The following is a 27,096-nucleotide window of genomic DNA, read 5'->3' on the forward strand; positions in this document are numbered from 1 at the left end:
GTGAAACAGACCACCAGCCCTGGTGGGATGCATGAGTCAAGTGCGTGGGCCTGGTGCACTGGGAAGACCCAGAGGAATTGGGTGGAGAGGGAGGTGGGATGGGGGACCGGGATGGGGAATACGTGTAACTCTATGGCTGATTCATATCAATGTATGACAAAACCCACTGAAAAATAAAAAATTTTAAAAAAAATAAAAAAAAAAAAGAAAGAAAAAGGAGGAGTCCTACTGTAGGTTGGGTGCTATATAATAATGTGTTTTCTTACTTTCCTCAAAGTCCTTTTGAGATATGGGCATTATCTATACATACAGATGTCGGAACCAGGGATTTGTCCAAAATCTAAATAGCAACTATGTGATAAGTGGCAGGATTTCAGTTCACCTTTCTTTCATTGCACAGTATCTTTCCCTTGTACCACACCACTTCTGTAGAGGCGTGTCTGTGGTATTCAGAACTGTCTTCTTCAAGAGCATTTTCTTTCCCAGTGTAGAGAAACTGGAGCATATTAAATAGAGCACAGGCAAATTAGGAGTATAGGTGTCCTTTAGCACCACCTTTCACCGTCCAAACATGCCAGCTCTGCTCTCACTAAGTCAATAAAAGAATGGCATGGAAGCCCATGGAAATGGGAAAGATAGTGATCATATGAGGCTTCTCTGGTGGCTTGGAGGGTAAAGAATCCACCTGCAATGCAGGAGACCTGGGTTCGATCCCTGGGTTGGGAGGAACCCCCGGAGGAAGGCATGACCACCCACTCCAGTATTCTTGCTGGGGAATTCCATGGACAGAGGAGCCTGGTGGGCTGCAGTCCATAGGGTGGCAAAGAGTTGGATGCGACTAGAGCGACTAAGCATGCAACTGATCATACCATGCTTATGGTGTTCCAACCTGCCCAAAGCTCAGCCTATGTCCCACTCTCTTAGTACAGAGAGAGTGTTTGAGAAAATGTCTAAAGACAGTCTGGGAAAGAGGTGCCATAATTCCTTTCAATATTCAGACACTCCATGAAAGAGGAAGTAGTTCTGTTTGCTGATGAGACACTGAGGTGGACAGCAACTTAGAAAAAGGATGGACTCTCTTAACGCGAGAAGAATCTAAAAACAAAAGTGGATGGCTTTAGGGGACAGCAGATGCTCCAAACATGAGCCCAAAGGCTCTTTGGCAAGGAGGCTTAGAGATGAGAAGCTGGTCGTTCTATGGAGCAGGGGGCCTTAGTGATCTTTGAGGTTCTTTGTAGCTCTGAGCATCTAAAACTTTCTATTTGGCTTTGTTTATGATCAGATACTCGTGGATGTGATCCACTCATTAGAATCTTTCTATTTTTTTAAACTTTTGGTTTCTCTATAGTATCATGTTAGAAATTAACCCTTCTGCCACAGAAAATATTTCTGACCTCTGGGATCCTGTGTCTTTAGTAGTAAATGTAAATATGGTCTCCGATGAGCAACCTCTAACCATTGCTCTGTGTGTGCTGGATCATTAGGCTGCTGTAAGGACTATTTTATTCTCCTCCGAGTTGGGTCTGAACAGTGATTTAAGAAATTCAGTCCTTGATTTGGTCCCCTGAGCCCCCTTTTCAGGCGGTTTAGAAAGCACTTAAGACTTTAAGTATAGTGACTGTGAGTTATTTTCTGTTTGTCTTATGCCCACAACAGTTTTGTCAGCTGTACATTTTGAGCCAAAATGTATATTCTACTGACTTAAAATTTTTAATAGTCATCTTCTCTAAGTAAGTGAAAGTCACTCGATCATGTCCGATTCTGCAACCCTATGGAGTGTAGCCCACCAGGCTCATCTGTCCATGGGATTCTGCAGGCAAGAATACTGGAGTATGATAGCCATTCCCTTCTCCAGGGGATCTTCCCAACCCAGGGATTCAACCTGGGTCTCCTGCACTGCAGGCAGACTCTTTACCATCTGAGCCATCAAGGAAGCGCTAATCTTCTAGTTTGGTTGAATACATTGCTTTATGCAGGGCACCTGAAAGCCAGAGGAATTGATTTGTTCAAGTGGCAACCAGCTGAGTGCCATGTCTATTTAATTTAGAGCAATAAACATGACGGTGAAAAAAATTTTTTGTACTTATGTAAAGTGACAGATGTTAACTAGACTTATTCTGTTGATCATTTAGAAACGTATACAAATATTGAATCATTATGTTGTATACCGAAACCAATATAATGTTTTATGAAAAGAATTGTAATAAAAAAGTAAGGAAACTTACCAAAAAATAACAATGAAGAGATGTTTCCCCAAGGACCCACTCAGATGGTCGTGGGGATCCTGTGGGGTTGCCAGGGGTGGGATGCCCATCTAATAGAACCTAAAGTGCAGTTTGTGAGTTAGCTGCTGGACTGGTTGTTCGCCAGCTAAGAGCTTCCACTGCTCCTAATGCTCAATAGATTCTAGTCAGTCTCTCATTCATAGAGCTTATACCCTGTGTGCATTTTTTTATAAATGATGTCCCAGCAAGAGACTCGGATATCTTAAAACTGCTGCCCGTATTTCAAAAGACAGCAGTCATCATCACTTTCCTCCTTGTATGTTTCTTTTATTACCATCACTTATTATTTCAATAGCATTTGTTGTGTTTTATATGGGATGCTTTAGGTTAAGTGCTTTACCTTTATTAGCTTCCTTAATCCCCATAATGATCTTATGAAGTAAATGCAATTATTATCCCTATTTACAAGGGAGGAAACTGGGGTCCAGGTGCATCATATCCTTGTCTGAAGTCTTACAGTGAATAAGTGTTGGGGCTGGGAAGAACTCAGTGCTGCTGATGGAGCCCACACTATTGGTGACTGTGTTGTGCTGGCCTTTATTTTACTCAATGGAATTGTTTATTTAAATCAAAGAGCTAAACTTGTTCCATAGACACTATTAGAAAAATCAGTACCTATTGACCCCATCTTTGGTCGCCAGAAGCATCATATTAACAGTGTGTTTGCATTTAAATAAATTGCTTATTTGTCCTGTGATTTTGTGAAGAAGTTCTGAGTCTGGGTAAACACCACAACCTCAGATAAGTTCAGGGACAGCCTGCTGAGAGAGGTTCAGTTGTCTGCGTGGCTGTGGAGTGAAGGGAGCAAGGCAGTCATGCATGTTTAATTTCTGTGATACTGAATTGGCCACTCCTGAATAGCAGTGCCTCTAAAAATGCAGCCCTCGGGGAATTCAGTAGTATGCCAGGCCATTAGAGAAGAAGTATGTATCAGCCTCTTCCCTCTTCCTGCCTTTTTAAAACAGTATAGAATAAAGGAGAATGGAAAGATAATATTTAAATGTGATTTCCATGATCAATAATTGAGATGACAGTTGCATTATTCCTCAGAGGTAACTTGTGCATTATATGATCAAAACTTGCTGTATTTTTTACTGTACCTGAGAACAGTTTTTAAAACTTTAGTTCAGGCATCTCCGTGCCTAATAACACTGAACTCTCATTGGACCTAAACTCTCACTCCAATGAACCAAGTGCTGAATGCCAGGTTGAGAGGCAGGGAATTCTGGGTCGGGCAGGTGAAAAGACTAATAGGAAAAGGGTAGTTAACACCTTTTTGGAAATAATTTCAAACTTACAGACAAGGTGCAAGAATAATAAAAAAAAAACTCAGGTATCTTTACCCAAGTTCACCATTTTTAATATTGTGCCACATTTATCTCTGTCTTTGCACACACACACACACACACACAAACATACACACACATACATACACATGTAGATATGTGTGCATTTGTTTATTTTTTTGATCCATGTGAAAATAGGATTCGTACATCGTCTTTTTTTAATGCATTTATACTATCATGTATATATGTATATTTCCTAAGAATAAGGATATCCTGTTACTTAACCACAGTTAGTTATGAAACTCAGGAAATTTAGCGTCGAAAGTACTTTTACCTATTCTGCCTTTCATATTCAAATATCAATTATCACCATATCCCTTAATAGCTCTTTTCCCCTTCAGTACAGAATCTAGTCCGTAGTCATAGATTGCATTTAACTGTCATACCTCTTTAGTCTTCTTTAATTGGAAACAGTTCCTGAGTCTGTCTTTTCTTTGATGAAATGACAGTTTTGAAGAATACAGGTCAATTTTTAAAAATACAATGGTCCTCATTCTAGGGTTGTGTGATATTTCCTCATGATCAGATTCAGATGGCCTATCCTTGGCTGGTGTTTAACAAAAATAACAGTGTGTCTTTTTCAGGGTATCACACAAAGTCCCAAGGTACACAAAGTCTATCAGATTCTCACTGGTGATTAATTTTGGAAAACAAATTAAGGTGCTGTCTAGTTTCTCCTCTGCCTTGGTACCATTTTCCTTCCGACATCCCAATAAGTTGTGTTTGCAAACATTTCCAGTCATTAGGGATACAAATAAAACTAAATGTTGGTAATGGAAAAGTATAGTCCTTTCAAGTGTCAAAATATATTGGTAACAGGTCATAACATCATGAAATTTTATAGTGGATAGGGACTTTGGAATTGACAAATGTGTGTGATTTTCAAAATGTTAATAGATCTTATTTCCTAGAGTAGTTTTAGGTTTACAGCTAACTGAACAAGAAGTTTGGTGTTCCCATACCCACTCCCCCATACACACATACACAGCCTTGTCCACTATCAACATCCCACCAGAGAAGTCTATTTCTTGAGCGTCAGTAAACCTACACTGAAACATCATTATCACCATAAGCCCATGGTTTACATTAGGGTTCACTTTTGGTGTTGTACATTTCAGGTGTATTTTTAAAAGTCAAAATAGGGTACATTTGCTGAATGAGAAATATTTATGACTGTTACTTTTCTAAATTCTTTTATAAGAATTCTCTGTTTCTTGTTTTTAATTATACCTCTTCCTTTATTCCTTTTTATAATGATTATATCTTTATAGTCTACTTCACTTTAAGGTCAGCTTTTAATACTATATCAACGGAGAGAGAGAAACTGAAGCAACTGATGGAGCAAGATGTTTCTGCCTCCCCCTCTGCCCAGGTCCTTGGTCTGAAGCATGCCCTGTCATCCGTAAGTTACATCTCTGAGTCACAGCAATGCCTGACAGTGTTTCTAGGCTCATGAACTTTTTATGTGTTCCATCGCCATGGTTGTGTTGAAAATTCATGAGAAAACCAAACACGTTATCCAAATTATATTCTGACCTTTTATCAGATCTGCTTATTCTAAACACCAAAGTTGAGCCTACCCCAAATCTTAGTAGCAAATATTTCATTGAGCATTAGATACTGTTTGGTTTCCTCCTATTTATCTTGAGTTTTCTGTTTTTGTAAAGCCTTTATTACGTGTTTGTCTTATAGACATTTGTTTGTTAATGCTTACAAAGTCTGATGGTTTGCAGATTTCCATACCTAAGATTTCACAAGCTTTGACTGATTTTCCAAATTGTTAGATACAAGCAGCAGAGTGAAATTTTGAATTCACACTCTTCAAACAGGGTTAATCCTGTTTACCTATTTACAGCCTGTCTCTTTCAAAGACAAGCAAGTGATTTGATTTGATAGTACAAACATTTAGCTCCCACCTGCTCCTCCCGTGGGCACAAAGAGATGAGTTATAAGGAGTCTCAGGCAGTCATTGTGCCATCTTAATAAACAGAAAAATCACTGCCAAGCTTCAAATGTTTTTCGGTGAGCCAGGCTGTCATTCACACTCTCTCCTTTTTTCCCCATTGATTGCAATTTATTCCTCAGAAGAACTGGGCTCTGTTGAAGTTCAGTGTCCTAGTATTCTATTTTGAATAGCTGACAGTGTCTGATTATTCACTCTAAATCTTTCAAAAGCTGGAGAACTTTTAAAAGAACATACTTATTTGTTCCTATGCTTTACTTCTATGTAGAATTCTTGCTATGAAAAGAGACAGTGTGTGCACACACAGTTACCTGCTGAAGTGTTACTGAACTTTCTATGTAGGTTCAGGTAGGGGAGATGAATTTTAGGATCTTGTTTTCAGAAGCTAACTCAAGCAGTGAGAGAACTAGAAAATACCCACTTATGCTTTCTACTCATCATGTTACCGAGAGAAGTAAAGTGATGCTTTTGGTATACTGGTAATTGTTAATACATTAACTTTGATATGTACTGTCATTGTAAGGTACTTAAAGGTGTATTCACTCAGTTGAACATTCACAGTATCTTATCTTTGAAAGAAATAAAAAATAACATGGATTTACTCCATGTTTAGAGTCTTAATATTGTCAATTGAGAGGTAGAAACACCCCCTTTTGGATTGTAATGGACAATCAGTCACACACACTCTTGCTACTTTGGTTTGAGAGAAGCAGGGTGGTTCTTCACTTTTTTTTTTCAAGTTTATTTTTTAGTGGTAAAAAGCATTGCTTTATTCATTTGTGTCATTTCTTTGTGGCCCAGCCACCCAATGGAATATTATCCATCAATAAAAAGAAATGAGCTCTCAAGCCATGCAAGATATGGGTGAGTCATAAATGGATATTGCTCACTGGAATAAGCCAGCCTGAAAAGACTGTGTACTGATCCACTCATATGATATTCTGGAAAAGCAAACATACAGAGATAGTAAACAGATTAGTGGTTGCCAGGGTTGGGGGGGAAAGCATTTTTTATTGTTCCAAGTAGGTTGGCTTTTAGTGCCTTTAGAAGGTACCTCTGATGGGCTCCCCAACGTCGCTTTCACTGTGGTCTCCCTCTTCCCTGCCCTCCTCCTGTGTGAGGTCCAGCTTCATTTTGTTAATCTGCTGGCCTGGTAGAGGCCATGAGACCCACTTGGCTATAGTGTCCCTGGCCACAGTCATTAGAAAGTTGAGATAAAACGGAATGATCATTTACTTCTTTTTTGTCTTGGGTTCCTGATTAGATTCAAGGCTTGTTTTTTAAAAATAAAAATTTGAGTTATCTCAGGGCTATCAGAATGAATCTGTGTTGAATGTACAACCTTTGTGTTGTTTTTTTTTTTTTTTCTCTTCTGCCTGTGGCTCACAAAGGAAAGAGAAGCTACTAAAATAGCATGTTTTTCAGGCTATCTGGAGATTCTAGCTACTGGTATCTATTCTAGGCACTGTGTAAGATGCCAGCAACGTATTGGCCAAAGTCAGTGCCCCATAGAGGTTTTTAAATGTAGTTGTGTGGTTTAAGACACATTTATTCAGTGTTTCCTAAATGACCATTCAGAGTTTCCAAATAATCCATTCCAAGTGTAGATACTAAAAAATAGCCAAAATTATTGTTTGAGATCCAGGCAGTGGGTGAGATATGAACACCCTTCTGTGCTCTCAGCAGGGGTAGCCTATGGGCCCTGATAGATGGGAAAAGGCTCTGAGCTTCTCAGAAGAAAGTCAGGAAGACAGACGGACAGGATGGATTTGTGTACAGGCACCCGGGGAACTAATTGTGGGAGTGGGTAGGAGACAATCAGGTGAAGTCATCCTTTTCAAAGACAGATCATTTGAAAGACGCTGGTCCTGAAGCACAGGGAAAAGCAGCATGAAGGAAAACACCTTCCTTTCCCTTCCTAGTTGGGAGGATGGGCGGGGGACTCAGACCTGCCCAGGGAGAAGAAGTAAAGAGGTCCAGGTGGGCTGACAAGAGCTCACAACCCCTTCCTAGGGCCCTGGTGCTTAGCCCCATCCAGGTAAGTGAGCTCTCCCTCTCTCTCTTTTTTTTTAGTAGACTATCTTAGTCATGAAGAATGAACATAAAACAATTAATACCTATGTTGTAAAACAGTAAAATTAATCCTCTGCAAAATCTTACTTCTCAGCACACTCTCTAAGACCCTACTCAACCAGTGTGACAGAACATTAAAATATGGCCAGTCACATGGAGGTGGGAGCAGCATTTTTATTACAGATGAGAAAGAAGCTTGGAACCTTTAGGGGGAGCTGTTCAAAGAGACTGAGGCAGCTGAGAAGGAGGAGGGGCCAAGAAACCAAGAGCAATAAGGGCTTATAGGTGTGTGTGATTTCCTTCTCCACTGAAAGAAAAGCCTTACTAACCCTTACTTTCATCCCTGGAAATGAGAGTCGAGAAGGGTCTGCATTCCCAGGGTTTAATAGCTCATATCTGCCAGGCACCAGTGTCCTGTTGGATAACGTTCAAGAAAGACGCCCAGGAGGTGCCCCCTTGAGGGCTCCTCCACACTGGGCTTACCGCCGTGCTTTTGGAAACATCCGTTGATTAACAGAGCCCCACTATTTTTAACGTGTTCCAGGCCCTAGCACAAAACACAGATCTTAAAGAACGCTTATGCAGAATCCACGCCGAGTCTCTGCTCCTCGACCTCCCTGCTGCTGCCAAGTCGGGTGACGGTCTGGCAGAGGTGGGTAAGGCTCCTCCGGTAATGTCGGCCCGCCCTGCTCCCACACGATGCCCTCCTCCCTCCCTGGAGCCTCCCTCCTGCCCCGGGAGGGGTGCTCCCCTCACCATGACGGCTGCCGTTCCCAGGGCTTCCTTGAAAGTGTGCTGCCAACTGCATTTCGAAACTGCTTTTCCCCCTAGAATGTTTCTTCCCTTTCTATTTCCTTATCCCATTATCCTCCTAAAGATCACCCTTTTCTCTTGATAGGAGTGCGAGTCCCACTGGAGTGGGGACTGAGAGACAAATATTTTCTCCTGTTACTTCTGAATAAACCTCACTTTCTCGTACCGATAGAATCCTAGCTCCCCCTCTGAGAACCTCTCTCCACTTTGTTTATGACTATTTCCTTCTCCATTTCCTGTGTTTTCTTTTTTTTTTTTAAATACAGCTGTACCTTTGGTGAGGGGAAATGTTACAATTGAAGTGTCTTGGTCAGCTTATAGTATGTTAAAAATATGTTTTCTCAAGACTCGAGGTGTTTATCCAAAATATCCTTTGAATATGCTTAAAATGAGAAAGTTCAGAAAAATCCAAGTGGATGACTTGAAAAAAAAAAAATCAGTACAGAAGGGTACTGTACTGATCAGTACTTTCAACTATTTTGAAAGTCAAAATAGTTTTTAGCCATCTTTTATATGCCTGCCTCAATTGTGCTAAATTTTTCATTAACAAGTGCTTTAGACTAAGCCCATAAAAAATAAGGAAGATCAGATACAAGGGTTGTAAATTTTTTGAAGGCGTTTCTATGTTTAATACATCTTCCTCCTCTTTCTGTTCTCAAAGAAAACAAACCCTGACATAGTACCTTTATTCCTTGCAATGTTGTTGTGTTGGATGATGGGCAGATAAGATGCTGGAATCAATCAGACCAAGAAGCTCAGACATCTACCTCCATGTGAAGCACAGGCTATGCCCTGACCTAAGGGGAACCCCTTCTGATGAGGGTGGTACCCTCTCTCCTCAGGGCTGGCAGGCTTCTTATTACTTCTGAGATACACATCAGTGATTCACCATGAAATTCCTCTACATCTTCACTGCCCCCAAGAGATCTTTTCAATCACTTTTTAGCCTAGACCTAAATTGAGTCCCCGGCAGGACAGTGCACTGAAATGTTATCTGCAGGGGCCTTCATTTCAGGCTTGGGCAAAGAAACATGCTCACCAATTAGGTTCTCTTCTGAATAAATCTGTGGATTGGCTAAAGCAGGGCTCAGTCATGGTGGCCGACTGTCCCTGAAGGTGGCTTGCTGCCGAACGCCATGGCACTCTGGTGTTCGATGCCTGTTTCCAGGCAACATCAATTCAGTTCAGTCGCTCAGTCATGTCTAACTCTTTGAGACCCCATGAACTGCAGCACGCCAGGTCTCCCTGTCCATCACCAGCTGCTGGAATCTACCCAAACCCATGTCCATTGAGTCAGTGAGACCATCCAACCATCTCATCCTCTGTTGTCTCCTTCTCCTCCTGCCTTCAATCTTTCCCAGCATCAGGGTCTTTTCAAATGCGTCAGCTCTTCGCATCAGGTGGCCAAAGTATTGGAGTTTCAGCTTCAACATCAGTCCTTCCAGTGAACACCTAGGATTGATCTCCTTTAGGATGGACTGGTTGGATCTCCTTGCAATCCACGGGACTCTCAAGAGTCTTCTCCAACACCACAGTTCAAAAGCATCAATTCTTCAGCACTCAGCTTTCTTTATAGTCCAACTCTCATATCCATACATGACTACTGGAAAAACCATAGCCTTGACTAGACGGAACCTTTGTTGACAAAGTAATGTCTCTGCTTTTTAATATGCTATCTAGGTTGGTCATAACTTTCCTTCCAAGGAGTAAGTGTCTTAATTTCATGGTTGCAGTCACCATCTGCAGTGATTTTGGAACCCCAAAAAATAAAGTCAGCCACTGTTTCCCCATCTTTTTGCCATGAAGTGATGGGACCAGATGCCATGATCTTAGTAGCATATTATTGCATAATTACATTAATGTATTTAACAAGCTGTTAAAGAGATAAATGGCAAGTTGACCCTTAACTTATGGTTTTATTAATTTATATTCCATATACACCTGGGGCTATTTGCATTTGGGAAAGGAAACCAAAACCACAGGTCTTTTTAAATGCATGTTTTTAAGTTGATCCCACAAGTAATGTATCTAAAGGTTTAAATGCTGTTCGTTGCCTTTGAGGAGGAGCCATTACATCCTCAAACTCATACCTTCCAAAATGACCTTCTGGAGTCTTGAATTGATGGTGCATTTGTCTCATTGATCTAGTTCCCCTCTCAGTGATTTTCTGTGGCCCATGTTTTATCCTGCTTTTCACAGAGTGACTCAGGCTGACTTTCCCAGTAAAGGAAAAGCCATTGTTGCCTTCAGGAAAATAAGAGAGTGAGTAGAATTAGCTGCCCAAAGCCCGAAAGCTAGACTCCAGTGTCCTTTTCTTGGGTAGCTTCTCAAACACTTTGGGAATGACAGTCCCCACACTGGGTTCAGCCCAGGGTACTCTGTTTTTAGGCCCTCTTTGATTCCTTGCTTCCCTTCTGTTACCTTTTCGCTGCACAAATTATTCATCTTTGGTGTTCTAAAATCTACTTGGATTCTAAAATCTCCCCTCCTATCAAAAATTACTCTCATATCCTATCAAGGACTTCTATTTTAAATTTCTGAATGTGAACATTTACTATTACCAGGTTATGAATTCTTGGGTTATTTTATATTATTTTAAATTCCAAATGAAAGGCCAAGTGACTTTGGGGATAATATCCTACTACATCTAGAGTCCATTTAAGAGACCAAATAAATGAGAACTTGAAAGAAAAGTGTAAAACAAGAGGACACTCAATTCTTTGAACCACCTATTTGCTATATTCCACATGCACTTGAATGCATTATCTCATAAAATCTTAATCTTGACTCTATGAGATAGGTGATGGTAGTTTCATTTTAGAGGCAGGGAAACTAAAGCCCAGAGAGGTTAAATAACTTATTCCAGGGTACACAGTGAGTAAAGGGTAGAGCTGGGATTTAAGTCCAGGTTTATTGAGTCCCAAGCACTTGTCTCCTCAGCAGCAGCATACTGCTGGGTGGTGAGGAAGGACAGGCCAAGCCGCAAAATAAAACATGTGGTAAAGCTCCAGTAGTGAAAATATGGCGGTGATGGGGTAAGACTGGGACAGAATAACTATTTCAGGCATAGCACCATTTTACATAAAAAAAGAATGAAATAAATTTATGATAGAAAAGGCTCAAAAATCAATAGGAAAGAGATGAATTTTTCAATAAGTTAGGCTGACACAGCTTGAAAGCAGTTTAAATCTTTCCATTGCACCCTAAAGTAAATCACTAGTGAGTCAGAGTTAATTGCAAACTGAAAAATATTGATTTAAATATTTATCAAATGGCCAGAGTAGGGAGGATGTCCTAAATGTGGGACCAACAGAAAAAAATTACAAAAGACATGGTGATGAGATTTGGATTTATTATTTTTTTTAAGGAAAAGAAGTGGTGTATGTGACAAAATTAGTCAAATAATAGACTAGGAACAAATGTTTTCAGTGAAAAATGACAGATTTAGATAATACTAAATAGGTGGTAATGACTTTGATATGTAAATAATTAACAGGTAAGAGCAGGTAACTTAAGTCCTCAACAAATATATGAGAAGAAAATACCTTATTCACAAAAAATGCCAAACACAAAATTTTTTGTTTTTACTTTTTATTTTGTGATATTTATCGGTTCACTGGAAGGTGCAAAGAAGTGCAGAGGGAGGTCCCGTGTATCCTGACCTAACCTCCTCCAGTGTTAAACAACTCTACTGCTAGTTGCTGTTGTTTTTTAATTGAATTATAGTTGATTTGAGCTTCCCTGGTGGCTCAGTCAGTAAAACTCTGCTTGCAATGCGGGAGACCTGGGTTCGATCCCTGGGTTGGGAAGATGCCCTGTAGGAGGGCATGGCAACCCACTCCAGTATTCTTGCCTTGAGAATTTCCATGGACAGAGGAGACTGATGGGCTACAGTCTATGGGGTGGCAAAGAGTCGGACATGACTGAGCGACTAAGCAGAGTTGATTTAGTGATTTACCACACACAGTGGACATCAACTTGTGCAAACTCTGGCAGATGGTGAGGGACAGGGAGGCCTGGCGTGCTGCAGTCCATGGGGTCACAAAGAGCCAGACATGACTGGGCAACTGAACAGCAACATGCACATAGTTGATTTACAGGCTTCCCAGGTGGTGCTAGTGGAAAAGAATCTGCCTACCAATGCAGGAGATTCAAGAGACGTGGGTTTGAGCCCTGGGTCGGGAAAATCCCTTGGAGGAGGAAATGGCAACCCACTCCAATATTCTTGCCTGGAAAATCTCATGAACAGAGGAGCTTGGCAGCTACAGTTCATAGGGTTGCAAAGAGTTGGACTAGGACTGAGTCTACATACACACCCCCCCTCCACACACAGTTGATTTACAATATCTTATTAGTTCTAGGTATACAGCCCAATGATTCATTTATATGTATAAAGCTATTTGTTCATTTTTTTAAAAGAAAAAAACTATTCAACCTGATTCTTAACAAAAAAAAAATACAAATTAAAGCAATTAGAATAAAACAACATTTTTCTAAGTTATAATATTCAGTGGCTATATAGATATAAAGAAAATAGAGTGTCTCTTTCTTGATATAATTAGGTGATATATATTTTGCCTTAAACTTTTTTAATAATTCCACTCTGAGAACTGATTCTAAGAACTAATGACATATAAGCAAAGACACATCTGCAAACCTGTTCATCATCTTGGTGGCTCAGATGGTAAAGAATCTGTCTGCAGGGCAGGAAGGGCTACCCATTCCAGTATTCTTGCATGGAGAATTCCAGAGACAGAGGAACCTGGAGGGCTACAGTCCATGGGGTTGCAAAGAGTTGGACAGGACTAAGTGACTGATACTTCCGCTTCCCCTTCTTTACAAATTTGGAAACACTTAATTTCCAATAAATGAAATGGTTACTCTTTGACACACACCTCCGGTAAATCTATCAACTAAAGTTCATTGTCTCAAAGAACTTTTAATAGCCTGGGGAGAAGTTCGCAGTATAATGTTAATTGAATGTGACTAAATAAACTAAATAAAGACTATGTAGAGTGTGACCCGTTTTTCAAACTTAAAAACAATCTATACACAAGTATTTTAATACAGAAAGGACACTGATTGGCTAAATAGGGGCCACATCTGGGTGATCAATTTAAATTTTTTTTTTTTTAATTTTTGGCTACATACACCATTTGGCTTATGCGACCTTAATTCCACAATCAGGGATTGAACCCATGTTCCTTGCATTGAAAGTGCAGGATCTTAACCACAGGACCACCACGAAGTCCCTGGGTGATGAATTTTAAGTGATATTTATTTACATTTCTCTGTATTTTCTGTTTTAAACACATACTACCTTTAACATTAAAAAAAAATGTTAATTTTTAAAAGTTATGGTGCAGTGTTGTTTGGAGAAGTTTATAACATTAGATAGATGACAATTATTTTAAAACAAAGATATATGTATTAAAAGGATTGGTGAGAAGTTTATCAAAATGCCTGTAGTGGTTGATTTAGTGTGATGGGATTATGTGTTCCCTTCCCTCTCTTTTCTCTGTTTATTTCTCTTTTTGTGATGTAAAAATAGATAACCCCTTGTGCCTTCCAAACCTAAGGGGATATGCTTGAATTAAACTGACTAGATCGGTATTTTAATCCATGAGATCCTGGGTTGTGCAGGACCCTGGGCAGGGGCTCCTGCAGTCCTGTGGAGTTTTAGGTGGGTATCAATAGGAATTTTCTGGAGTAATGGAACAGCAGAAAGGGCTAAGGCCAGCTGTGCTGTTTTCAGTGTTGATCCAGCCAAGAAATCCTTCTGACCCGTCAGCACAGGAGGAAGGAGATACAGAAGGAGCCAGAGTGACTGTTAATAAATTAATGAGGAGAGCAAGTAAATAAATCATTAGAGTCTTAGGTGGTAGTGACTCAGCAAAGACAGAGGACAGGTCTGTTGTTTGGGTGAATGTTAAGGGAGCTCAGTTATTCATTACTGTGTCTCCTCTTTCGAGGAGAGACCTGTACTTTAAAGGTGGCAGCCATGACGCTTATTTATAGATCTTAACGTGATTTAAGTCTTTGTTGGGATGGAAGGTTGTAGGGATGTTAAAATGGGTAAGGTCTTTCAATAAATGCCTCGGCTAGAAGAGAAAGGGATATACGTTGAAATGTGTTCCTGAGGTAAACATTCCATTAAGCCACCACTTGCCCACTTGATATTATCAATTATGAACAAATGCTGGGGCCCTCTGGTCATAGCACGCTCATCTTAGGAGACTGAGGAGTGTGTCCTGCTCTCATAAAACTTCTGGAAAGCTATAATACGTGTTAACATTTCTTTCCCAAGTTATTCTGGACTCACTTATCAGATACATAAGGATATAGAAGCAGCTCCTTTGTGAGCCCTATGAGAAATGTGAGCTGTTGGGATGCTCAGACAATAACCTTCTCTGATTCAAAGGAATCAGAGCATCTCGTCCTCCATCCATTCTCCTTCCTCAAGGTATCAGGCCTCACCTCTTCCGTGACGCCCTCCCCGACCAAAGCCCCCAGTGGAATCCACCTCTCCTTCCTGCCATGTCTGTAGTGCTTTTGTGTTGAATGCACCCTCTGCACCGCTTCCTCGGGCCAGAAACCTTGTTTTAGTCATCATCATATCCCGCCATGACCTGCACAGTGCAGTTGCTCGATTTCTTGAGTTAAATTTTCACTTGCAAATAGCATAGAAAACACGTTCCCGAAGTATTTAGGTCCTTCCCATAGGAAACGTCCAGGCTCAGTGACTCAGGGGGTGGAGGGCCAGCAGCAGGAGAAAATGCTGGTATTCTATCCTGTTGTTCAGGGAGAGGCTTGTAAATGGGATTGGGGACTTCCTTCCCTCACAGAGTCAGTGTGGTTTGAAAGAGACAAAGAATTTATCTCATTCACCCATGTCTATTGGGTGATCTGCCACCAGGGGCACTTCTGGACTGAAACACACTGTTTATTTGTCAAAGGATGCCTCAGAAGCGGCACTCTGGTCTCTGGGAGGAAATGGAGGCAGGAGAAAGCTGTGTTGGTCTGAACCAGCCATGCAAGGACAGGCATTCAGCACAATTCAGAGGAAATTTTAGGATGAAAAGAAACGTCTTGCAGTGGTAGAGAATAAGAGGATTCAGAGCGCGTTGGAATTTTTCCCCTCTTAACACATTATTGACCCCAGATGTGTTGATACATCTTTTGTTACCTAAATGGTATCGATGGAAGACATAGATCACTTATGTAACAAGTTGCCAGCCATAGGCGTTAGTGTCTGCAAAGATCCCCTGGTCTGAAATGAGTTAAGTGGAATAAAAACTAACCTACACAGTCTTTTTCTTTTTTTTTTTTTTGGCTTTGGGATTTGTTGTGTGTGTGTCTGAGCCTTAATGGTGCCTGTAAACAAGGTGCCCTTTTGGGGGAGACCTTCGCTTCTCATCATGTTTTGTGTGAGGTTTGCCTCTCCTCAACTCTGAAGCTGCCCTCTGCTTATAGCTGCTTGTTAGCCTGGGCCTGTGAACTTGTGTATCATGTAAAAAAATCAACTGTTTATTTTGCTTTTCTTGAAACTGTTTCTAAATATGTGCATTTTTGGTTTTGTGTTTTCCATAGGAAAACTCCAGAGATGATAGTCGGGCTCTGGTCCATCAGCTTTCCAATGAAAGCAGACTATCCATCACTGACTCTCTCTCAGAGTTTTTTGATGCCCAGGAAGTTCTGTTGTCTCCAAGCTCTTCAGAAAATGAGGTACGAGCACTGTTTTCAGTTAGTTGCCCCCAAAATCTCTTGCCACTTTGCTCATTCAGTAAATAGTCATAATTTAGAAACACTGCGCTCAGTGGCCCCTTCTTATCATTACAGTCTAAGGATCATCGTATATACCACAAAAGTCATAAAAAGATAAAAAATCTTAGGGGGAAAAGTTGTGAAAGTAAGTATTGGGCACATCCTGGTTTCTGTTATTCACACTTGATTTGTTATACCTCTTTTCAATTGTTGTTTAATGAATTTGACTATAAGCTGTTTGATAATGTATTATTTGCAATACAGGGCCAGAAGTTAGCCCTTTATATATTTTTTCAGTATTGAATTTGATCTGTAGTAATTTGTGATATGTAATTATTGTTATAATTATTATGGTTGTTATAATTAATTTATAATTATATTTTGAGTGTTGTGTACTGGTTGTTTTAGCTCTTCAGTATAGGACAACTAATTTGTTATTGTTGTTCAGTTGCTAAGTTGTGTTAAATGCTTAGCGATTCCATGGTCTGCAGCAAGGCCTCCCTATCCCTCAGTATCTCTCAGAGTTTGCCCAAGCTCATGTCCATTGACTCAGTGATGCCATCCAACCATCTCATCCTCTGCTGCCCGTGTCTCCTTTTGCCTTCAGTCTTCCCCAGAATCAGGGTCTTTTCCAATGAGTCAGCTGTTCACATCAGGTGGCCGAAGTATTCAAGTTCAGCTTCAGCATCAGTCCTTCCAGTGAATATTCAGGGTTTATTTCCTTAAAGATTGACTGGTTTGATCTCTTTGCAGTCCAGGGGACTCTCAAGCACCACAATTCCAAAGCATCAGTTCTTTGGTGCTCAGCCTTTTTTATTGTCCAATCCATACATGTATGACACATCCATACATGACTCCTGGAAAGACCATCGCTTTGACTGTATGAGCTTTCTTTGTTGGCAAAGTGGTGTGTTTGCTTTTTAATATAATATCTAGGTTTGTTGTAGCTTTCCTTCCAAGAAGCAAGTGTCTTCTTGGAAGACACCATCCACAGTGATTTTGGAGCCCAAGAAGAGAAAGTCTGTCATTGCTTCTACTTTTTCCCCTTCTATTTGCCATGGAGTGATATAACCAGATGCCATTATCTTAGATTTTTAAATGTTGAGTTTTAAGCCAACTTTTTCACTCTCTTCTTTCACCTTCATCAAGAGGCTCTTTAGTTCCTCTTCACTTTATCATCTGCATATTTGAAGTTGTTGATAATTTCTTCCAACAATCTTGATTTCAGCTTGTAACTCATCAACCCCAGCATCTTGCATTGATATACTCCGCATATAAGTTAAATAAGCAAGGTAACAATATACAGCCTTGATGTACTCCTTTACCAATTTTGGACCAGTCAGTTGTTCTATATAAGGTTCTAATGGTTGCTTCTTGACCCACATACAGGTTTCCCAGGAGATAGGTAAGATGGTCTGGTATTCCCATCTCTTAAAAAATTTTCCATAGTTTGTTGTGATCCACACAATCTATGGCCTTTGCTAGTCAATGAAACAGAAGTAGATGTTTTTCTGGAATTCCCTTGCCTTCTCTATGATCTACCAAATATTGGCAATTTGATCTCTGGTTCCTCTGCCTTTTCTAAACCCAACTTGTACATCTGAAATTTCTCAGTTCAAGTACTGCTGAAGCCTCGCTTGAAGGATTTTGAGCATAACCTTACGAGCATGGGAAGTGTCCGGTAGTTTGAACATTCTTTAGCACTTCCTTTCTTTGGAATTGGCATGAAGACAGACCTTTCCCAGTCCTGTGGCAACTGCTGGGTTTTCCAAACTTGCAGACCTATTGAGTGTGATGCTTTAATAGCATCATCTTTTAGGATTTTGAATAGTTCAGCTACGATTCCATCACCTCTGCTAGCTTTGTTTGTAGTAATGCTTCTTAAGGCCCACTTGACTTCACACTCTAAGATGTCTGGCACTAGGTGAGTGATCACACCGTGATGGTTATCTGAGTCATTAAGACCTATTTTGTATAGCTCTTCTGTGTATTCTTGCCACCTCTTCTTAATCTCTGTTAGGTCCTTACCATTTCTGTTCTTTATCATGTCCATCCTTGCGTGAAATGTTCCTTTGATACCTCGAATTTTCTTGAAGAGAGCTCTAGTTTTTCCGATTCTATTGTTTTCCTGTTTCTTTGTATTGTTCATTTAAGAAGTCCTTCTTATCTCTCCTTGCTATTCTCTGGAACTCTGCATTCAGTTGGGTATATCTTTGCCTTTCTCCCTTGCTTTTCACTTCTCTTATTTCCTCAGCTATTTGTAGAGAATTCTGACATTTTGCCTTCTTGCATTTCTTTTTCTTTGTTATGGATTTGGTCACTGCCTCCTGTATGATGTTATGAACCTCTTCTCTTGAATCTGTTCATCACCTGCTTATAATCATAAGGGATTTGATTTAGGTCATACCTGAATGGCCTAGTGGTTTAAACTAAAGAAAGTGGGGGAAAACCACTGTAAGTACTAATATTATTTATCTATTCATAGCCATAGAAGATTCTTCTATTCACAAATAGTTAAAAGACAAATTTAACTCATTCTACTCAAATGCTAACAAATTCTATAAAAGCAGTCTGAATTAATAAGAATTTTTATAATGACTAAAATCTGGAATTTACTTATGTTGTCCTTGTCAGAATGAATCAAGAGCGTGTAAGAATTTTAAAAACATATTTTCTGTCAACACCTTCTAGGCAGACTGGTGTATGGGGCTTAATGAAAACAGCACCCAAAATTATTTCTATAGATTTATAATGTATGGTTAAAGATATTTGATTATTTGAAGTAAAGGTTTTATGAAATCTGGCTTGTTTACTCTAATGTATATTATTTCCTTTTTTCCATAGATTTCTGAAGATGATTCATATGTCAGTGACATAAGTGACAACCTTTCCTTAGACAATCTCAGTAATGATTTGGATAATGAGAGACAAACTTTGGGTAAGATTTAAATTATTTGATCTCAAACTGTTATTTGAGTGTTTGGATCTTTGCAGAATACTGGTAAGTGTATATGGAGTACCTGCTGCAGACAGAGAATGGAGCACGTTCTACATTAGAAACTCCAGACATGCTTGCCACCCTCAACGGTTTTATAATCTAGGTGGAAACATGGCACTCATGTGAAATATGTATTCATTCACATAAATTTGTCTGCTCATGCAGATTTCTATTTTATAAAGTAAGGGCATATGAATTATCACAGGAATATCAAAGATTAATATAACAGATGCTCCTTGTGGGGTTAAACTTTCTGTAAACATATTAGAATATAGCTTTTTGCCTTCAGGTATCTAGTGACTTTTATAGTCTAGGCATGCTGTAGGACTTGTATTGTAAAAGGTCTGGTCTAAATGCTAATTTAGTTTCAGATTCTTCAAGATAACTCATTGGAGAGTAGCAAAGAGCTATGTCCTTGGGGGTAGGGCTTCAGGTACCCTAAGATGTCCCTTTATTTCTGGTTAATCTCAAGAGTGAAAATAATGACCAGAAAGTGTGAGTTGGAACTGTGGAGTACCTGGAGTATCTGCTGTCTCCAAACAGCTCTGATCTAGGAGTAAGCAGGCTAAAGTTTATTTAGGAAGCTGACCTACCTTAAGAAGAATCTGCCCACTAAACGGGTTTTTATATGAGTCCTGTAGCATCAAATACTACCGGTTTTGGTACGCAGTGTGCCTGGGGTCTGTAGGCTTATCTATGCCAGAACACCACCTCTTTTCATATCTACATGGAGGACAAGGACCATGTCAGGTCCTTTTTGATGTTTCAGTGATTCACAGCTCAGTATGTACATGTGAAATATGATGATGATGAGTTGTTATCTGAATGCCAAAGAGCCTGCTCTTTGAAGGATTACAAAAAAGACAGGTAATTCTACAGTCTTCTGGAAGAACATCCTTCCAGCATCATACCTGCTAGAAGTCAGAAGCTCATTATGCTCTGTGTCATTCCTGAATTGTTTCTGGAGAGATTAACCCTTTGGTGGAAAAGTCTGAGAACCAGTGATTCAAAGGTAAAGACCAGTCATATAGGAGCAAGTTCATATGCTACTTGTTTTTGTAAAAAAACAAGGAGGTGAACTAAAAGAGAAATGAGAAAGCATCAGTTATTTCCTTAGCAAACAACACCCACACTGAATGGGAACCCTCACTGTGGATGCAGAAGACAGACAAACACCAAAGTCTCCTTCTATCTGAGGCCTTAGGGAGGATCCCAAGGGGAACCGAGGGATAGAGGGTTCAGAGGTCAAAGTTAGGAACAGAGGACTTGCTCAAGGACCTAAGACCACAGCTGTGCTGAGTTGACACCAGCCAGGGAAAGCATGTAAGAGGTGAAGGCCAGTTCTCTCTCTTTTCCGCAGTCATGTTGCTAGATTACTGACCAATGTTTTCTTAGCTTGAACAAACACTGGGCCAAACCCAGTTTTCTTCTTTGGCAATAATTAGAAGATTAGATCTCTACATATCAGTACTCTGCTGAAAAGATTGTATATAGCAATAACCTTTGCATCTTAGGACACAATATTTCCTACAGAAGGAAATAGAATTGGATCCAGGTCTTGATAAATTACCACACTAGAATTTCTTTGAACCCTTAGTAAAAGTTAGATATTTAGAGTGTTTCCTATTAATTTATACCCCTCCCCGACCTGCCCAAATCAGTCTGCACATGTTTGGTTCTGTCACTGCATTGGGTGCTGTGTGGAGGTTCAGTGGTTAGGAATATAGATTTAGGAACTGGATTTCCTCAGTTAATCCCAGCTCTGCCACTCACTGGTTATGTGTTCTAGGGCACGTTTCTCAAGTTCTCTGTGCCTCAGTTTTCTTCATTTGTAAAATGGGGCTAATAATACGTTTATCTCAAGAGGTTGTTGCAAAGGATAAGTGAAATAATATATGTAAAGTGCTTGAAACACTGTCACAGAGTAAAAAACTAGGCATGTATTAGCCATTATTATTAGCAGTAGTATTGTTCAGTTGCTAAGTCATGTCTGACTCTTTGCAGCCCCATGGACTGGAGCATGCCAATCTTCTCTTTCCTTTACTATCTCCCAGAGTTTTCTCAGACTCATGTCTGTCGATGGTGATGCCAGCCAACCATCTCGTCCTCTGTCACCCACTTCTCCTGCACTCAATCTTTCCCAGCATCAGGATCTTTTCCAATAAGCAGGCTCTTTGCATCAGGTGGTCAAACTATTGGAGGTTCAGCATCAGTCCTTCCAATGAATATTCAGGGTTGATTTCCTTTAGGATTGACTGGTTTGATCTCCTTGCTGTCCAAGGGACTCTCAAGAGTCTTCTCTAGTAGTAGGGTAATATTCTTTAAAACAAAGTATTTTGAGATTACAGGGAACACAGTTTTTAAAGACTTTTATCATTTGCAACTGTTGATTTTTGCCCATGTTGAGCAACTGAAACAAATTCAGAATTAATTGCATGTTTAGATTAATATGAGACTTCAGAGTATGACCTCACTCACTTTCATATTCTCCTGTTCATCAAAGCAGCCTCATTATTCAGAGTGATTGGCTTTAAAATAAAATGCCGTTTTCTCATATGTTGGTGTAATGCAAAAGGTTTCTTTTGAAAATAGGTTGTGTTGTGTTGGGACAAGAATTTCAGAGCATAAAGTAATGGAAGTTGTCACAACGAAACAATTGATGTGTGTAAATACCTAAGACGTAAATGTTTCATTCACTTAAAAAGATGTGTAGGCCAAATGTGAAGATAAATGTCAAGTGGCAATTACATTGTAAAGCAAATATAAAAACAAAAGGTTATGTCTTAATATATGAATAGGAAAGCAGACAATTCAGAAAAGAATATTCATGAAAACATTCCAAGTCACAAAAGTAAATTTTTTTAATGTAAGTTAAAACAAGGAGATGACACTGTCCACCTAATGACTTGCTAGAAATTCAAAATGAATGCTGACAAGCCTAGAATGACATCAGAACACGGACCCTGGTACATGCTTGCTGATAAATGGGAAATTTTGAAGAGCAGTATGCTCACATGAATCAGAAGTCTAAAAATGTTTGAGTTCTTCGACATAATAATCCCACTTCTTTATGTCCTTAGAAAATAATCAGATATAATCAAATATCTAAGAACATGTACATTAACTAGCTTTTTTTGCATCATAGCAAAACATTGAAACAAATCTAGAATTCCACCAATAGATGGATGATTTTAAAAAATTATGGCTTATACATAGCATGGAATTGTTTTACATTCATTAAAATTGTTTTAGAAGAATTCTGGGTAGCATAGAAAAATATTTATTTTAACTGATTAAGCAAAGCATTAAACTCTACAAACATTGTGAACTGTATGGAGAAAAGAGTAAATGAAAATGCTCCAATATAAATGACTACTATTTCTAGGTGGTGGGATAATGGATGACTTTTATTTCCTTTATAATTTTCCTGTAATATGCACAATTGTTTTATCAGAATTTGAAATAATCTTTTAAAAGATTGTAATAAATTCTTATCAGAACATAAACTGCTTTTAAACGGTTTAAGGAGATTAGAAATAACCTACTCTGGGCATAGCAGTTTAGTTTCCAGGATTATCCTCAGTGTGTATGAACTCTGAAGAACTAGCTTTTGAGCAGTAGCATGAAGACCTCCCTGTGAAGAAAGTCCATGAATTTTAGTGTTTATAATTTTGGGTGCTCCATTCAGCTACTCAAGATTCTTTATATTGTCTGACTTTTAGTCGTAATCTGGATAATTGAGGTTAACAGTACCGCATACTTGCTCGGTAAGGTGGAATTCTTTTTCCTTTTCAGTAGTAAAATACAATGAAAATCCTTATAAGGCAACCAGGCTGATTTCCCTTTCAGGGCCAGTGATCGATAGTGGGGGGGAAGCCAAGTCCAAAAGAAGGACGTGCCTGCCAGCGCCGTGCCCCAAGGCCAGTAACGTCAGCTTGTGGAACATCCTGCGAAACAACATCGGGAAGGACCTGTCTAAGGTGGCCATGCCGGTGGAGCTCAATGAGCCCCTCAACACGCTGCAGAGGCTCTGCGAGGAGCTGGAATACAGTGAGCTCCTGGACAAGGCCGCCCAGCTGCCCAGCGCCCTGGAGAGGATGGTGAGCGCGCACCCCGCCCCCTCACCGCCCGCCTTCGCAGCTGAGCTGCGGGCACCTGTCCTCCGCTTTCCACCTGGATTGCCCATCAGAGAGGCTCATGTCCCGGCCACCTCCGCGTCCCCTCCGCCTGGCTGCTTTCAGTCACCTGGTCAGGAATGGCCATTGAGGGCGGCTTCCCTGTAACAGCCGCTGCCTGAGGGTAGTTCTGCTCTGTGGTTTTGGGCTTCCTCTTTCTCCAGAACCTTCCATGTGATTGTTCTGATATTGCCTGGCTGGAAAACATGTCTTGAGGACTGTCTGAATGTTTATTTTTACTACTCTGAGTGGGGAGAATTTAATTTTTTGAGCTCTTTTTTGTTTTTTCCAGGGTAAATTTCCCATGAGAAGGTTTTGGTTTATTTTTGAAATTGTCCCATCAGCCCCTGAATTTTTGGAAAGTATCATTCAGTCACAGAAGAGGTTTTCACATCAGAAAGATTCTTCTCCCCCTGCTACTATTTTTAAATCAATTTTTATCAGAGTATAGTTGATTCCCCTTCCCCACTTCTTTTATAGAATAAGTTAAAGAATAAAAATTGTCCTAGAAAAATTGATCTTCTCTTCTCTAGTTAGTATCAGTTCTAATCAAATAATGGGGCTTCCAATAAAGGGGCCTCCAAGAATTTCTCATCCTTTCCCTGTCCTGTGGGGACAGAGGACAGGGGTACCTTGGTGATAAGATTGTGGCCAACTCAACCCTTTCCTGTGACTGTGGCTATTTGCTCTTCAAAACTGAGTGCCTCTTCCTCTTTTTGCCTTCTGGTATGCTACCTGCTCAACAGAAAGCTCATTGTGTGGGATGCTGGCACATCAGTGTCCTCCCCCACATTCAGCATCTCTGTCCTGGGCATTTGCTGATTGGCTGAATCGGAGGGCTCACCTCCAGCCCTAGGGACCTAGACAGACATCACCCTTTCACTGGTGTAGGATGCCTTTGTTTTCTAAATTGTGCACATTCTGCAGTTTAAACTCTCGTTAAAACTTCAATTTCTTCAGTAATTTGAGGATTAAGGGGAAATCTTAACTCCTGGTTGAAAGAGACTTCCCATCTCATCCCATACTATCTCCAGGGACTTCTCCCATCAAAGAGATTTTCTTTTTTGATGCTAATGATAGTAGGAGTAGCAGAGAAAAACAAGCTGTTTATTTTCTGTCTTCTTTGTTACTCTTCCCCCAGAGAATTTCTATTAACAAAGGGAGGTAAATAGCTTCCAAGGAAAGTGTTCAAAGTTATCATTCCTGGACAGTGCTTTTCTTTAAAGAGCATGATTGACTTTGAAGATGAAAGCATTTTTAAAGGTGTTTAATTTTTGTAGCAATTTAGAGACCCTTAGGATGTCAGCTGATTGATTGGAGTCATTTGACCTTGAGAAGAAGTTTGAGGAAAGGCACTGACACATTAAGAAAGGAAAGTTCAGAAAAGCATTAGGGAAGAACCTAGCCCATGTAATAGGTTTGCTGCTCCAAATATGAGGGTTGACTGTACCCCTGCAGAGATTCTCTCTCATGTTGCCAGCCCACAAGGAAGATGCTTTGTTTTGCCTGCTCCCTCCCTTACTCCTCTCCCTGCATCATGAATGATTCCAGGTTCTTTTCAACATGTGTTATATTAAATTATGAAGGTGATTCAGGGTTGACTCAACATTCCATATAGACGTGTGACCTTGCTGCTAATCAGAAAACAGACATCTGAGGAAGCAGAGAGAGGAACAGATACCCGGGTTTCAAGAACACTCTGAACTGAGCACAAGTTGATTTTAATAAGCTCTCCAGCTACTTTAGAGTGTTCTATACACTCTAGTGTGAGGTGGTAAGGTGGGTCCAGTTTGTAAAAGGCATTGAAAATTATGTGACTAGTGAACACTTATGAAAGGTACCCAGCTTTTCCCCCCAATATAAGAAACTTTATGAAATAAGCAGATAAGAGGAAACATTGAGATTGTTACTCAGTATTAGAAAGGAAAATTTGCTATTGCTACTTAGGTTTAATTTTTTTGCCCGCCTCCCTCTCAAAAAACCAAAAGAATACAGACACACCTCAGAGATATTGTGTATTTGGTTCCAGACTGCTTCAATAAAGCAAGTATTACAATAAAGTGAGTTGCATGAGTTTCTTGGTTTCCCAGTGCATATAAAACTTATGTTTACACCATACTTAGTCTATTAAGTATGCAATAACTTTGTATCTAAAAAGCAATATATATACCTTAATTTTTAACATCAAGTGAAAGTCGCTCAGTCATGTCCAACTTTTTGCAACCCGACGGACTATACAGTCCATGGAATTCTCCAGGCCAGAATACTGGAGTGGGTAGCCTATCCCTTCTCCAGGAGATCTTTCTGACCCAGGAATCAAACAAGGGTCTCCTGCACTGCAGGCAAATTCTTAACCCATGCAGGAGACCCCGGTTTGATTCCTAGGTTGGGAAGATCCTTTGGAGAAGGGATAGGCTACCCACTCCAGTGTTCTCGGACTTCCCTAGTGGCTCAGCTGGTAAAGAATCTGCCTGCAATGTGGGAGACCCTGAGTTGGGAAGATCCCTTGGAGAAGGAAAAGGCTACCTACTCCAGTATTCTAGCCTGGAGAATTCCATAGACTGTCTTGTCCATGAGGTTGCAAAGAGTCAGACACAAATGAGCGACTTTCACTCACATACCTTAATTTTGAAAATGCTTCACTGCTAAAGAAAAAATTTGAAATATCGTGAGAATTGCCAAAATGTGGCACAAAGGCAGGAAGTGAGCAAATGCTGTTGAAAAAATGGCAGCAACAGACTTACTTGCTGCAAAGTTGCCATAAAGCTTCAATTTATAAACATCGCAGTTTCTGCAGAGCACTATAACTCACAATGAAATGAGGTGGGCGTACTGTGGCTCTTCAGTGCCCTGAAAGGGGAGCTGGGCAGAACACTGAGACCCTCACAGCCAGGGCCAATAAGATTTTTCTCATTTCATATTCACCTATAATTTTCCTTTTAAATTTTTTTTTTTTTTTTTTACCATGCCATGTGGCATTTAGGATCTTAGTTCCCCCAACCAGGAATTGAACCCATGACCCATGCATTGGAAGCATGGAATCTTATCCAGTGGACCACCAGCGAAGTCCTTTCTTTTGCTTTTTTGAGTTCTCACTTTTCCTCCAAGAAAAACAAAACTTCTTGAAAGCTACTGTGTTCTGTCCTATGACTCATTACCCAGGCTCAGGAAATGACTCGCACAGATTTTTTTTTTTTTTGGTCAGATGAGTTTTTTTGGTTTCTACCATACCAAGTTGCGAATGGTTAAACTTAGGATGCTTATTCTTAAAAAAATTTTTATGTTGGAGTAATCAACACTGTTGATTAACAGTGTTTTGTTAGTCTCAGGTGTACCCTAAAGTGACTCAGTTATACACATAATATATGTATTGATTCTTTTTCAAGTTCTTTTCCCATTTAGGTTATTACAGAGTATTGAGCAGATTTCCCTGTGACTTACTCCTGTATCTTGAGGGAAGTTTGACTTCTTTAATGTTGTTTGTCCCTCTCCTCCTCCAGAACCTTAGCACAACGTCAGGATTGTCAGATAGTGGCAGATTTATAGGGACTGACTCACCATCTTGAAAGCCTCTATCCACATGCAGGCATCAAACCAAATGGACAATCTGATTCATTTGTCCCTGGGGCCAAAATGAACACTATTTAAAACCCACAACTTGAAACCAAAGTCCGTTTGG

General features: G+C 40.1%; 1 protein-coding gene across 3 annotated transcripts in view; it reads left to right on the forward strand.

Moving 5' to 3' along the window:
* Nucleotides 1–27,096, forward strand: part of OSBPL3 (oxysterol binding protein like 3) — a 194,276-nt gene that overhangs the window by 136,212 nt on the left and 30,968 nt on the right. For 2 of the 3 annotated variants that reach the window (XM_065938633.1, XM_065938632.1), the window contains 5 exons: nucleotides 4,903–5,033; nucleotides 8,212–8,319; nucleotides 16,071–16,205; nucleotides 19,089–19,182; nucleotides 23,092–23,342. In XM_065938633.1, coding sequence (XP_065794705.1) covers nucleotides 4,903–5,033; nucleotides 8,212–8,319; nucleotides 16,071–16,205; nucleotides 19,089–19,182; nucleotides 23,092–23,342 — 719 coding nt within the window. The remainder of the gene's footprint in view (nucleotides 1–4,902; nucleotides 5,034–8,211; nucleotides 8,320–16,070; nucleotides 16,206–19,088; nucleotides 19,183–23,091; nucleotides 23,343–27,096) is intronic. The other variant, XM_065938635.1, reaches the window with a different exon arrangement.

Source organism: Muntiacus reevesi, chromosome 6 (genome assembly GCF_963930625.1).
Source record: "Muntiacus reevesi chromosome 6, mMunRee1.1, whole genome shotgun sequence".
NCBI classification, from domain to species: domain Eukaryota; kingdom Metazoa; phylum Chordata; class Mammalia; order Artiodactyla; family Cervidae; genus Muntiacus; species Muntiacus reevesi.